The 12,716-nt window shown below is 44.9% G+C and overlaps 2 protein-coding genes across 5 annotated transcripts in view; one reads left to right on the forward strand and one right to left on the reverse strand.

The window, feature by feature from the left end:
• LOC122625113 (neuroglian) overlaps positions 1 to 12,716 on the forward strand; it is a 36,010-nt gene that overhangs the window by 7,985 nt on the left and 15,309 nt on the right. Inside the window, exons 1-3 of one of the 4 annotated variants that reach the window (XM_043805018.1) lie at positions 5,722 to 5,854; positions 5,920 to 6,206; positions 6,549 to 6,678. In XM_043805018.1, coding sequence (XP_043660953.1) covers positions 6,134 to 6,206; positions 6,549 to 6,678 — 203 coding nt within the window. In that variant the 5' untranslated portion in view covers positions 5,722 to 5,854; positions 5,920 to 6,133. Of the gene's footprint in view, positions 1 to 5,721; positions 5,855 to 5,919; positions 6,207 to 6,548; positions 6,679 to 12,716 lie in introns of those variants that run through there. The other 3 variants (XR_006326532.1, XM_043805019.1, XM_043805017.1) reach the window with 3 other exon arrangements.
• On the reverse strand, positions 242 to 4,304 carry LOC122625115 (actin cytoskeleton-regulatory complex protein PAN1). Its single transcript, XM_043805020.1, has 3 exons — positions 4,013 to 4,304; positions 523 to 3,894; positions 242 to 462 (listed from the first exon to the last, which is right to left on the reverse strand). Exons 1-3 carry the CDS (start codon positions 4,197 to 4,199, stop codon positions 404 to 406), a joined length of 3,618 nt encoding a protein of 1,205 aa, XP_043660955.1. The 5' UTR covers positions 4,200 to 4,304; the 3' UTR covers positions 242 to 403.

Here is a 12,716-nt window from a genome sequence, read left to right on the forward strand (position 1 = left end):
AATCAACTTCCTCCAACCCCGAAAAGTATAAAACGTGCTGGATTGTATCTGCCTCCAAATGGAATTAACTTTTGAATGGAATAACTTGGAAAGCTACCACTGTCTGTGTTTTCTGCACGATACTTATGTCGCTTGTTTATTTTCTTTAAAGTTATACAAGTTGTACTCTCTATTAAATAAAAGCTTAAGCTAGAAAAAAAATGTTCATGTTGATTGAAATACATATTGATAGCATGGTAAATTAGTTTTCGAATTTCAAATTTGTTTGCTGCAACTACGATTTTGAAACTATAAAAAAAACATTATAATTATGTAGAATTTGAAGTTATACGTTTTGGTCTATATTTGTGTTAGAAGCACTAAAGTTCGCAGATCCTTAAGCTCTATGCGTAATCCTAGTCGCTCAGATCTCCACCACATAGCGACTGCTGCCCGAGGGACTTATGGAGTAGTAGCTGTTCTCTGAAATTAAGAAAATTAAATTGAAGTAACTTGTGGGAACACATCTGTGAGATAGCTCACCTTCGTCGCTATCGAAGCTATAGAAGTTGTCATCATCGCGGGTCATGGATCGTCGGCTACGTCGCTGATGCTGCAGGCTTAGCGTGGGATTCTGGTTGGGATTGGTGGGATTGCTGCTGGGATTCGAACTCGGATTCGGATTGGGATTGGGACTCGAGTTGGTGGGCGTGGAGCTGCGCCGGCTGCTGGGGAAGGATAGTGGCGAGCCGTACTCGGATCTGCTGCAATTGGAGTTCTGTCGATCCAGAGCCAGTTCCACGGACTTCTTCCTCCGCCTGCTGTCGGCGATCTCCTGCCGGAGATCGGATGCATCCGATGGCCGCTCATTGTTGTTATTGACGGTTATTTGGGGTATGACCACAGCTCGGTTCGTGGGTGTCACCGAGTCGACGACTCGTCTCTCGCTTATCTGCAGCTCCAGGATCTGCTCCATTTCCGGTTCCTCATCCTCGGCCTGGCCACTGCGCTCGTACTCCTCGCTGTGCATCCGGCGGGGGCAAAGGCGTGGTCGGCCGCCCTCGAAGCGGGATATCAGCTTATTGACCTTGCCCACATCGCCGGGTCGCACTTGTTCGTTGTAGGTGAGGCGCAGGGAGCTGGTCTTGACCAGCGGCTTGGCCGGTCTCGACATGGAGGCGCTCCTCTGCGGCATTCCCCGGCTGACGGGAACCGGTGAGGGCAGCGGTGCCGCCACCGATGGAACGGCTTCGACCGGCGGAGGCGGCGGTGGTCTGGTGACGGGCAGCGGCGGCGGCACTGCATCGTAAATGGGAGGCGTGGCAGGGCGTTTCGGAGGCGGACGTCGCTGTGGAAGTGGCGGCGGTGGCGGCGATTCCGATGGTGGACGCTCCGAGGCATCTCTCTCCTCATCCTCCGCCTCCTCCTCCTTCTGCGCCTGCTCCTCCTCCGAGTCTCGGTCCGCCTCTTCGTCGTCCTCCTCCTGCGCCATCAGGCTCTCCCTGCTGTTCCCGATCTGTGGACTCTGCACCCGTATCCGTGTGACCCGCGAACTACTGTCGTCCGCCTCCTCGCCACTGGTATCGATGCTACTGCCAGCACTGATCCTCAAGACGGGTGCATTTCGCAGGGCCTCATCGAAATCGGCAAAGGCCGCTGATCCTCCGGCCGACGCCTCGAATATGTCGATGCTCTTGGGCTTGTACAAGGCTGGAGCTGGCCAGGATGTCTGCTCCTTGAAGCCGGCGATGATGTGCTCGTTGGGCAACCACACACTGGCCTCCGATGGCGTGATTTTGGCGCCCCCAGCAGGAGTTTTGAATTCCGGCGTTGGAGATCTCTTGGTCAGTGGCTCTGGGGCACTGGGATTGCCCGGAGAGTAGGACAAGCGTTGGGGTCCAGAGGCTGAAATTCTGATCTCCGGATGGGGCGAGGTTTTCGCACCAGCTGCTGGAGAACTTTTAAGTGCGGAACTTCGGATGCCCGGGGACAAGGAGCTGCCCTTGGATGCCACCGCTATGATCAGCGTGGATTCGTAGGCATCGGAGTGGTCCTGGTGGATGAGCACCCTGGGGTAGTCCTCGTCGGCGATCTCCTCCAGCGACTCGCTGCTCCAGGCAGCCGCTCCGCTCTTCGACGCTGCCTGAATCTCAGCCAGCTTCGCCATCTGGCGAGCAGCGTGGGCGGTCGCAACTCCCGATACGGATGGGTGGCCCCGCTTCGCCTGAGGACTGTGATCCTCCTCGTCCTCCTCCTGCTCCTCCTGGATCTGGCCAAACGCCTCCTCAGCGGATATATCCTCGCCGCTGTCATCGTTGTTGCCGTTCTCATCCTCATCCTCGAGGCTATCGCTGCGATGGTAGGTGGCCTCCAGCTCGTCATCATCGATCTCGACCGGTTCGTGACCCACTGTATTGGGTTTCGGCTGCTGGGGCGTTGTCGCGTTTGGATTGCTGGCGTTGCGCTGAAAAAACTTGAGCTGGTGCACCTTCTCGTTCAGTTTGGCCAGCGTCTTCTCCAGCTGGCTGCCCACGAGCAGCCCGCCCAGAACTCCCGCTGCACCAGCAGCTGCAGCACCAGTAGCACCAGTACCTTCCGCTTTGGTTTCCAGCTCTTTGGGCTCCTTGGCGCCCTTGAAGCTTTTACGCCAGCGCTGCTGCAGCTGCTCCGTGGACGCGAAGCGACTGAGACGAGCGCGCAGATTTGCAGTGGAGCTTCTGGCTGGTGCATCTTTGGCCTTCTGAACCTCCGCCGCCGCCGCCGCCTCCTCGCCCTGATCCTCTTCGTCGGAGTCTGAAGCTGCGGCCTTGGGCCTAATCTTGCTCGGTCGTTTGATGGACTTCCTAAGTCTCTTGATGTTCTGCCTTATGCTCAGCTTGCTGCTGCTGGCAGTATTCTCGTCAGCATTTTCCCCTGTCTTTGTGGTCTCCTCTTTGCTCCGGGAAAACTGGGAAAGATTGGGCAGACTGGGCAGATGGGGCAGCTTGCTGAGCAATTGCTTGTAGCTACTGGGACGTGGTGGAGGTGGATTAGCACGCGGAGATTCCTCCACCGCCTCCCCATCGCCGGCTGCCTGCTGCTGCTGCTGCTCCTCCATTTCCAGTGGTGGCTTCCGGACCTTGGCGAATCGGGTGGCAGCTATACCGGGCTTGCGGCGACTGGGTAATGGTGGCGTCGCCTCCATGCCGCTCTCATCCGTCTCGTGGCTCATCTTGCCCCTCTCGAACTGCTCGTGCTCCACATCGTCGTCGTCGAAGGTGTTCTGCCGCGTGCCCGCCAAGGTCTTGATCTTGATGTCATAGTTCTCGGCTATCTCGCGATCCCTGCGCTCCCTGGCCAGCTTCTCCGACTTCAACTCCCGCTCATACTGCTCCACATAGCGATCCACCTCGATGTTGTCCCTGCGCACCGTCGTTTGCTTCGCAAAGATGTGCTTGATCCTCAGCTCGCTGAGACTCTTGTAGCCCCTCTGCAGGCGCTGCGTCAACGTGCTGCGTACATTCCCACTGGGCGACGAGCTGCCATCCACGCCAGCAACTGGCATTTTGATGGGACTAATGGGTCGCGAGGCGCGTTCCCCGCTGCCTGGCGCATAGTAGTCGTCATCCAGACTACCAGCACTGCGGTATGTTCCCGTCTGCGATCGTCCCAGATTTGCACGGATCTCCTCCTGTTCACCCTCGTACATCAGCGAACTGATGGTGGAGATCCGCTGCGGCGTTCTGTTGATGAACTGCTGCGACTGGCCCGCCACCTGGAGGTGCGACTGCTGCACTGCTCCTGCTGGGCCATCTTTCGAGGATCCCCTGTCTGCTGTTCCTCCCGCTGCAGTGGAGCCGCTCTTGGAGCTGCGGAATATCTTGCGACCTCGCAGCTTGGGCAGCGATTTGGGCAACTTCAGTTGGGGCAATTTGGCTATGGAAAGAAGATATAGGAAAATCAATACTATATACCTATATAAAGTTAAGGAATCAAGGGTAGTGCCTCATATTGATTTTTCTGTAAAGACCTTGGTCTAAAAATGAACCTTTACCTTTCAAACTGTCCACATCGATGCGCTGGCATAGGTTTCGAAAATCCATGGAGGATCCAATGCGATCCGTGTTCCTACTGCGATTTGGCTCCAACTCGGAGCTGCGTTGCTCCAACTGCGATTCCGATTGCACCTGATGGATGTGATGATGCTGATGATGGTGGTGTTGGAACTGCTGGTGGCTCATTGCACCTAAGCCACGATATAACCACTATCCACTAGCCACTAGATCAGGGAGCAGAACCAAAACCGAAACCGATACGGAAACAGAAACAGACATAGAAACACAGAAGCTGAACGGAATTCGTGGGACGTCCGATGCAGTTCAGCATTTTAGTCTGTTTGAAGAGGCTACGGCGGAGAATAGCGCAGAAAAACACGGACTATGGCTGCGGCACTGGCACCTGTCAATGGAAAATCGCTAATTCAATTAGCGCACGGGGATTTTCCAACCCTTTGTTTTGGTCGAAATCAGCGGTATCTGTGGGGTGTTTCACTTTAACGCAAAGTGAATGTTTTCAAGGATTGAAAACCATAGTTTTCGATAGCGAAGTAACATTGTGCAGCATTTATTTCAAGTACTTTCATTTCGAAAATAGTCTTTGGCTGTTAGTACTGAAATGTACTTGTATCTTGCAATGCACTATGCGAATTAAAGGGTATTCCGCCTGCGACTCCCACCATCGCCTACGCCATCGTTTTAACTTGTTTTCCATCTCCTTTTGAACTATTTTTATGCTAACTGCCCTGGCACATTTTCTAACCAGGTCTATGACGTTACCTCGCATAGCCCCCAATGGGTCCATAGCTATACTACATATTGATTCATTGACGTTTGTGCGTCTGGTTTTCTAGTTTTCTTGTTTTCTAGTTTTCTGGTGCACTTCATTTACCAATTGTCACAGTTCTCTTGGCCACTTCCTCGGCGTTTGTTTGCACTGTTCCAAGGCAAACATCGTCGCAAAAGTAATAAATTCGCAATAATCGATTCTCGTTTGTTTTTCTTCACTGTGCTCTTGTATTTTAGCCTTTTCTTTGCGTTTGTGCGACTAATGATTCGAAATGAAATAAGCTTTGGATATCGAAACCAAAAGGCGTTGCAACAATTAATGCAAACCTACTTTGGCAAAGTATTGTTATATTCGTATTTTACTTAAATAATACGCAGTTTTTTGTTATGATTTTTGGTATACATATTTATGGTATATATTTTGATCAGAACATTAGAAATAATGGTTCAAATATGGAATGTCATACCTCGTTAAGCTCGTTACTTAAATTCCAATCGGTGTGGATTCAAATTTGGGGACAAAGTTCGTCAAAATAAGGATAGGGATGGTTAGTATTTATATTGTAGTAGTAAAACCATCGTAAACATTGAGTTTTTTGCCAAATTCGTTTATTTGATTATTCCTATAAAATATATTGTTCCTTTTCAGCCAAATTAAAGCGAAATATTCGTTAAAAATATACCAGTTTACCCACAGTTTTTATCTTACTTTGATTATTATTATTCAAGCACATTGTATTGCGTGCCTCTGAAAGTGAGAAAAATAGTATTAGTTGGGGAAATTCGCGCGAACAAAGAAGAGTTTCTGATGAGACATCTGGTAGTCATTAGGCGAACACTTTTCTCGTTGAAATCAAGTTAAATAATCGCATTACTCACGGCTCTTTTTCCACTCTTTCCACTTTCTTTGCAGACATGAGATGAAACGTGCCCCATAAGTGTTTACCGCCCAGCACCCAAGCCACCCACTTGTTACCGCCATCTCGCTCGCACCCACACACTCGTCGCGTCGCGTTGCGTTGCGATTTCCACAATTTTCACAATTGAAAAGTGTAAAGTTCTAGACACCATTATCAGCAGCAACAGCAACAGCGTTGTCATAATCTCATTTTTGCAGTGCAACAGCAGAAAGTAATAGAAGCTCGGCTCGCATGCAATTTTCATTAGTGGGAAAATTGTTTGATATTTAAGAGGCAAGCGGGCAGACACACAGCCACACAGACACATTCCAAGCCAAATTAATAATAGAAAAAGGCAACCAAAAAACAAATAAAAGTTTAAACCCAAACGAAACACACTCGAGGGGGCGAGCGGAGAGCCAAACGACCAAAATGTGGCGGCAGTCAACGATACTGGCCGCGTTACTAGTGGCTCTTTTGTGTGCGGGCAGTGCAGAAAGCAAAGGTAAGCAATAAAAATCAGTATCTATATAATTTAATTTTATAACAAAATTCCAGCTACATAAGTAGTTGATAACTCACTGGGGCCTCATTTATAGCTAGACTTAGAGCAATTTATAGCACTACTTTGAAATGTAGAGCATAGATCACTTGATCGTTTGAGATTTATGCCAAAACCTAATGCCGCGTATTCCCCAAGCGTGTCCCAAAGAAATTAGTCAGTGCTATAAATACGCACAGCATTTAGGAGGGGGGAAAATCTTCAATTTATGCGATCAATTAGTAAGCTGCAAGCTAAACGCCAATGCTCATCGATCTTTCCTTTCGCTCCCCCGAATTTTTCCAGGCAATCGCCCACCAAGAATCACCAAGCAACCGGCACCCGGAGAACTGCTCTTCAAAGTAGCGCAACAGAACAAGGAAGTTGACAATCCCTTCATAATCGAGTGCGAAGCCGATGGACAACCCGAGCCAGAGTAAGTCAACTGAAGATATATTTGTATCTGAATATGTATCTGATATATGAAATATCATCAAATGTAGCGCAAGGTTCCAAAGGGAAAAGCGCTGAGATCTTGTGGAATTAGCTCGTTTAGTTTGGATCTCTCTTTTGTATCTTTTTATCTGCCTTTTTGTCTATATATTTATGTACACGGCCCCCGTATTTTAATTCACATAAATCAAATTTAAGCAGTTGCGTCTACAAAGTTCCCTTTATCCAATCGCATTTTTTGTTTATTTATTTCAGCCTTGTTTTTCTAGACGGGTTGTTTTTTACGAAATATTTCGCGTCGTCACGAGTATTTTTAACTCATTTGAGAAGCAGCAGAAACAGCAGGAAGCACATTTTCAGGCAACTCGATATAGTTTGGCCTAAAAAACCGTTTTGATGTCCAAAAGACCGCAACTAATTGATGGAAACTCGCATGTAAATGGGAAATAAAACACAGTTTATGCTACACTGCTGTCTTATGATTTAGCTGGAATATTAATAGATGTTAAATTTGAGATACAAAAAAGCTCCAAATAATATCTTCTGCTCCAATCGCACTTTATAGGGTATTTAATACTCCGTACGTCGAACATATGACGTTGTTCTTGTGGTTGCGCTATTTTTGTCACCGAAATGTCCAAAAATACATGGTTTCTAAATGTGTTTAGAAGTTTCATTTGGCTCCCTCCTCTCAACTTACTTGCTTTATTTTCGTGACGATGCCTGTTTCGTTGAGGAAGTGAAGTGATTTTTGTTAGCCTGAGTAATATAGTAACACAGACCTGCGCCATAAATGCGATTTGAACCTGTTTCCTAAACACGTTTCGTTTCGGTTGTTTTATTCATATTCAGCTTGGATGGATATGGATCACATTGCTGTTTTAGTAGACCATAGTACTATACTGGGTGCCCATTGCAGTGGCATTGAGTCATTCCCTTGGCAAGTGCGGAATTTGAAGTTAACATTTTTGTGGACAAAGGGCAAACAGTGGCTGCTGACGATGACCACCACCATGATGATGATGATGGCATGACCTCATTGCGGGGTGTGGACATGGACAAAAGTGGGGAAGACATCGGGAAATTCCAAAAGTGCCTGTAAAGTGGGACTGTGGTGTCAAATAGTTTGCTCCTCATTTCCATTTCGACAAGCCAAAGTGAAGAGAACATATTTTTGTAGACAAATGAAGTGGCAAATGCCCTAATTTATTGATATTGATATGGATATTCAGATGTATTCTAACTTCACAGATGTAGTAACTCATTAGTTGATGTTTACTGTAGTGCAATTTAAAAAATTGGCAACAAGTGCAAGCAGCGCAGCAGCAGCGCAGTCGACGTTGGCAGAATAGCAACAGATGGCCGAATGCCAGCCACACACACACACAAACAAACACACAGATACAAAAACATACATACACACAAGTGCAGAACGTGAGAAATGTGCGAGAATACTAAGAATAAATGAAAAAGAAGAAGAAGCAGAAGGAATGGGAAAATTGTGTGTTGTTTATTTTTACACGTACGAAACTAAAATGGGTTAATAGTGGGAAATGTGTGCGCTTTTCCTTTGGCCCTCTCTTCCCCCCTCTCTCTCCCTCTCGCTCTCTTCCCATACCTATAGCTATATATGTATGCATATATCACTGTCCCGCTCTGTCACAGCAAGTGGTTTAGGTACAGTGTTAGAAAATAAAAAAAATATCAGACTCAAAAAGCGGTAATATCACAGAAAACCAGTTTGACCGGATGGTCAAGCACGTTGAGAATATTAACCAAAACGAAATGGAACCAAATTATAGCAGAAGAGAAAAACAACAAAAAAAAACAAAGAAATTTACTCAACTGTGCCGGCTAAGCATTACGTAATTTTACCGGACAATATTTAACAGTTTTTTCATAGAATTTTCATGGAATTTTTAGAGAATTTTTTAATGCCCCCCAAATTTTCATTTCAGGCGCCATCTACAATCGAAAATGCTTACTACCTTTGTTTATAGTTAGTTACATAGTTACTAATGCACAGTAATCAAATTGAAAAGTGGGCAAAACTAACCATTTGATTTCATCAGTCGATTAAAATGTGCCACAAGGATTGCGATTTAATAATTCGAAAGTCTATGGGCATTTTGTAATTACGACAGAGTTTTATTACAATGCAAACAGCGTGGGCTTGAAACGGAAATTGCTGTCCAATTTTCATGTTTTATCTTAGGCATGTAATAAGCTGAAATTACTAGCATTTTTTCTTTCCACTTTTAATTCATAATCATTTTGCTATGCTGGCTGCCTTGTGTTGGTTGCAATGCACAGGGAAAAACAGATTTGCAGATTAAGTTATTTGAATTGATTGTCGAACTAACAAAGAAACGCTGAGATACTTAAGCAGAAATAAATATTATATTCAAGAGAATAGCATTGATTTAACTTGTTTTTAACTTAATGCTACAGTATTTTCTTAAAGTGTTTAAAATGCCAATTCAGGCCGCATAAATTATATGCATATTCGACTTTTTTCTGCGTTTGCATTACATCAGGCGTGCGCCCGATTTTCTATTACTTTTTTCGTATCTGGGTGCATGCTGGTTTTTTTTTTCGTGTGGTGCATTCTATCTATATATCCACATCTATATCTATCTATACGCCTCCGTGATTCAGCATGACACACTTTTATTGTTGTCATTGGCCGCAGTACGATGTACGATGTCTGATGTCGCATTTTCAGTTTTTTCTGCTTTTTCTGTCGCTAGTTTGCTGCTGTGAAAATGCGCCTGTTGCTGTTGCAGCAGCGGAAAATGCATAACGCCGTTATTTTTAGCTATTACAATATGTTAATGATTCAGTGATTGAAGTAACAAACGACCCCGTAAGATCGAAATCTATATAATTGAAGTCAGGGTAACAATTTTGAGTCATCTGTGTACTTGGTTACAGTTTCATAAATACTTTGGTTCTTTCTTTCCCGTGATTTATCCCGTGTTTATCTGCAACAGAATTTTATTTTCATATTTTTGCTGCCTCTTTAAGACTTCAGTCAAATGAGTCAGAATTTCGCTAGACCCATTTCAATTGATTGTATTAAATCATTGGGCAGAAAACAGAACCAACTGACGCATCGGTGAAGATGATTAATCCATGTGAAATAAAGAGCAGAAAACTGAAATCGAGAAACGTGTTTTCTAATCATTTATCATATCATTAGTGTTACAAAGTTTCCCTTCAGGGAAATATACGACTATAGCCGCGCATTACTTTCCCTTTTTCTTTGTCTTTGCCGTTGACTTTGCTTTTTGTGCTTTTCTTCGCTCTTTCAAATGAAACTATTTCCATATTGCTTGTGCCTCGCCTTTTCCTCTTGTTTTCGGGGCAGTCTGGGGTTAAGCAGTTCAATTGAAACGGGTTAAAGCTCAGTTATTTAAACCGCTCAATTCCCTTTTGTCAACACTTTATGCATGTAAAAAGTTTAAAGTATTCTCTCAAGTGCCCTTGAATTCGTAAGGTTTTAGGCCCAGCAGTATAGCTAAAAAAAGAAGTCAAAACTTGGGCTATTTGGTTTTGAAAAGTTGTTTGCTCAAACTTTGAAGAAAAACTAGTTTTGTCAGTTTTTTTTCTTTATGTTTATGCATGTGTGGGAGCCATGACAGTCATATTACCTTTAAGGCAGACAAATACCAAATACCTTGCTTTTCTTTTGTTTGGTGCTTTGAAAAATGACACAAAACTGAAGCAGAGCTTATTCGATGTTTGTACATCTATTAATATTATTTATTATTATTCCCATTTGCAGGGAGCTTCAACTTAAAGCAGGCAATTAGAATAGTATCCCTTATCCTTGTAGCCTTGTCCACCCAGTGTATATTCCACATACGCAGTGTGGCAGCTGCTGGGAGATAAACAGAGATAAAAATACGAAGAAGCGAGTGGAGTTGAAGGCTCATTGATTTTTCACACCACGCTGCACAAGGTCCTTCAAAAGCTGTCGCTACTAGTTCATGTCCTTGAATGTTATTTTCCTCCATTCCTCCACTTGGCGGCTCACCCTCTCGCTTGGCGACTCCCCCTCGTTAATTTTGTTATTTTAGCTTCATGTTTCCCTAATGATTTTGTCTCGTCAGTTTGGCGCCAGCTTTGCCTTTACCACCCCCAAAGAAATACACAAAAAATACAAAATCAAGGGAAAAACTGCAACTGAACAATTCAGTTCCTAAGTAGTCCGATTAAAATCCCGAAATTGCAACCCCAAAGTGATGGAGTCATCAAATGACTTGGCAAACCATTGAGTACGGTGAAACCTACTTAAGAGGAAGGCAGATACATGTGCAAGGCATAGTAAATTATTTAGATATACTATGAATTTCTTGACAGCATGGTCACACTGCTCGTGCTCTGAAAAGCAACTCTGCTTGCAGTGGCTCAGCTTAGCTATGTTCGACTGTACTTCCCTTGTGGGCGCCCTCGTCTCCCTTCGCAAGCATGATTCATGCGTATCAATCAAACTTTTTGGGCAAAGGGCGAAAACTGGGCGAGGGGTGAAAGGTTATAGTGGGCGGTGGGCGGTGGGAGTCAACTGATGACGACACGTTCCATTGTTGTTGTCTCGACTTGCCATTCTGTCATTTATTCGGCTTCTTTCGACTTATTTTGGCTATTGCGCATATGAAGAATTAAGGAATAATCGGGGAAGGGAAAGTGGCAGTGGAAGGGGAAGGGGAGGAAGGGTGAGGAAATCGAAGCGAATCTTAGCATACTTAATGCAGCCGAATTGAAGAAAATCGATGAACTGCGACAGCGGATGGCATAAGACATAACGAGTAATGAGAGTAGGGCTTCCTATATCATTTGTATTGCCTGGCGGGGTGGAAAGTAAATGGAGATATTACTTATTTATTTACCAAAACCCGGAATGACTCATTGTTCGAGGGTCATAAGTGCTGTACTTAGAAGATTGATTATTAAATCCCCTCAAAGCTCGTAGTTGTATTACAAAAGTGAAGACATGAAACCATGAAGAACGTTTGAGTGGCTGCAATTAAACTTCCACATCAATCTGTCATACATGAAGTTGTTTATCTAGTTAAATAACCCAGAAGATCTCGGGTTCTGCTCCATTTCGACATTATTCTGCAGTTGAAATTCCCCCCACGACGAAGTAAATCATAAAAGCTTGCACTCAGATCTCTGGCCCAAGATTAAAGTCGGGTACGACGTACCTGTCTGTCTGTGCTCAAAATCCAAAATCCAAAAACCAAAAACAGAAAAAGTTGAGAACTGCGTTCTGTAGCTTTTCCCAAAGTTTTCTCACGTTGCGTAGTGCATTCACGATCATGATTCTCGACCACCTTTCTTCTTTTGCCGACGACTTCTTCTTCTTCTCTAACGGTGGCTCGAGCACTCTTTAACCCTTTTATGGTTTTAGAGTATGGTTTACAGTAGAGCCCCAGTTGGGGGAACATTACGCACATAACAATTACCCACGGAATGAGTGGCTTTCTGGGTTTCTTTCACTCGCTTCTCGCTTCTTGTGCGAGTTTCGTGACTTTAATGACGTTGCACAACGCTGAGAATTTAAATGCGAGAATATGAGAACCCAAAAATGATATCAACATATTTTTAGACCCCGCCACTTCCGGTCCAGGTGTGTCCACAGGTGTCTCCTTTGGCCCAGCTACTCTGCCTTCCGTTCAAGTCACCAAATGTTTGGGTCTACATATATTGATTTGGCTGTCGGAAACAGAAGCATCGTCTGAAAAGATATCTAAACAGGAGTCACACTGGGAGAAATTAATGTAACATATTACATTTCATTTCGAATTGAGAACATTTGCATATTAAATATTTTATACTTTTGATTCACAAGAGCTGGCCATTTTCAGTCACAATTTTCATCACTTTTTAATGCACACACAATCTCTCAGATCTCTCAGTGTATATATCCTGCGCCATCGATTTGTGTGCGAGCGGGATGGCAAGCGTGAATTTGGGGGATGCCCCTTGGGCGGAAAACGCTGTTGCCATCGAAAT

The sequence above is a fragment of the Drosophila teissieri genome, chromosome X (assembly GCF_016746235.2).
Source record: "Drosophila teissieri strain GT53w chromosome X, Prin_Dtei_1.1, whole genome shotgun sequence".
NCBI classification, from domain to species: domain Eukaryota; kingdom Metazoa; phylum Arthropoda; class Insecta; order Diptera; family Drosophilidae; genus Drosophila; species Drosophila teissieri.

Bases quoted from the DNA above. Each gene is read 5' to 3' on its own strand.
- LOC122625115 (XM_043805020.1), bottom strand. From the start codon at position 4,199: ATGAGCCACCAGCAGTTCCAACACCACCATCATCAGCATCATCACATC. The intron at 3,895-4,012 runs GTAAAGGTTCAT...TTCTTTCCATAG, and splicing joins CGATGTGGACAGTTTGAAAG to CCAAATTGCCCCAACTGAAG. The intron at 463-522 runs GTGAGCTATCTC...TCTTAATTTCAG, and splicing joins TAGCTTCGATAGCGACGAAG to AGAACAGCTACTACTCCATA.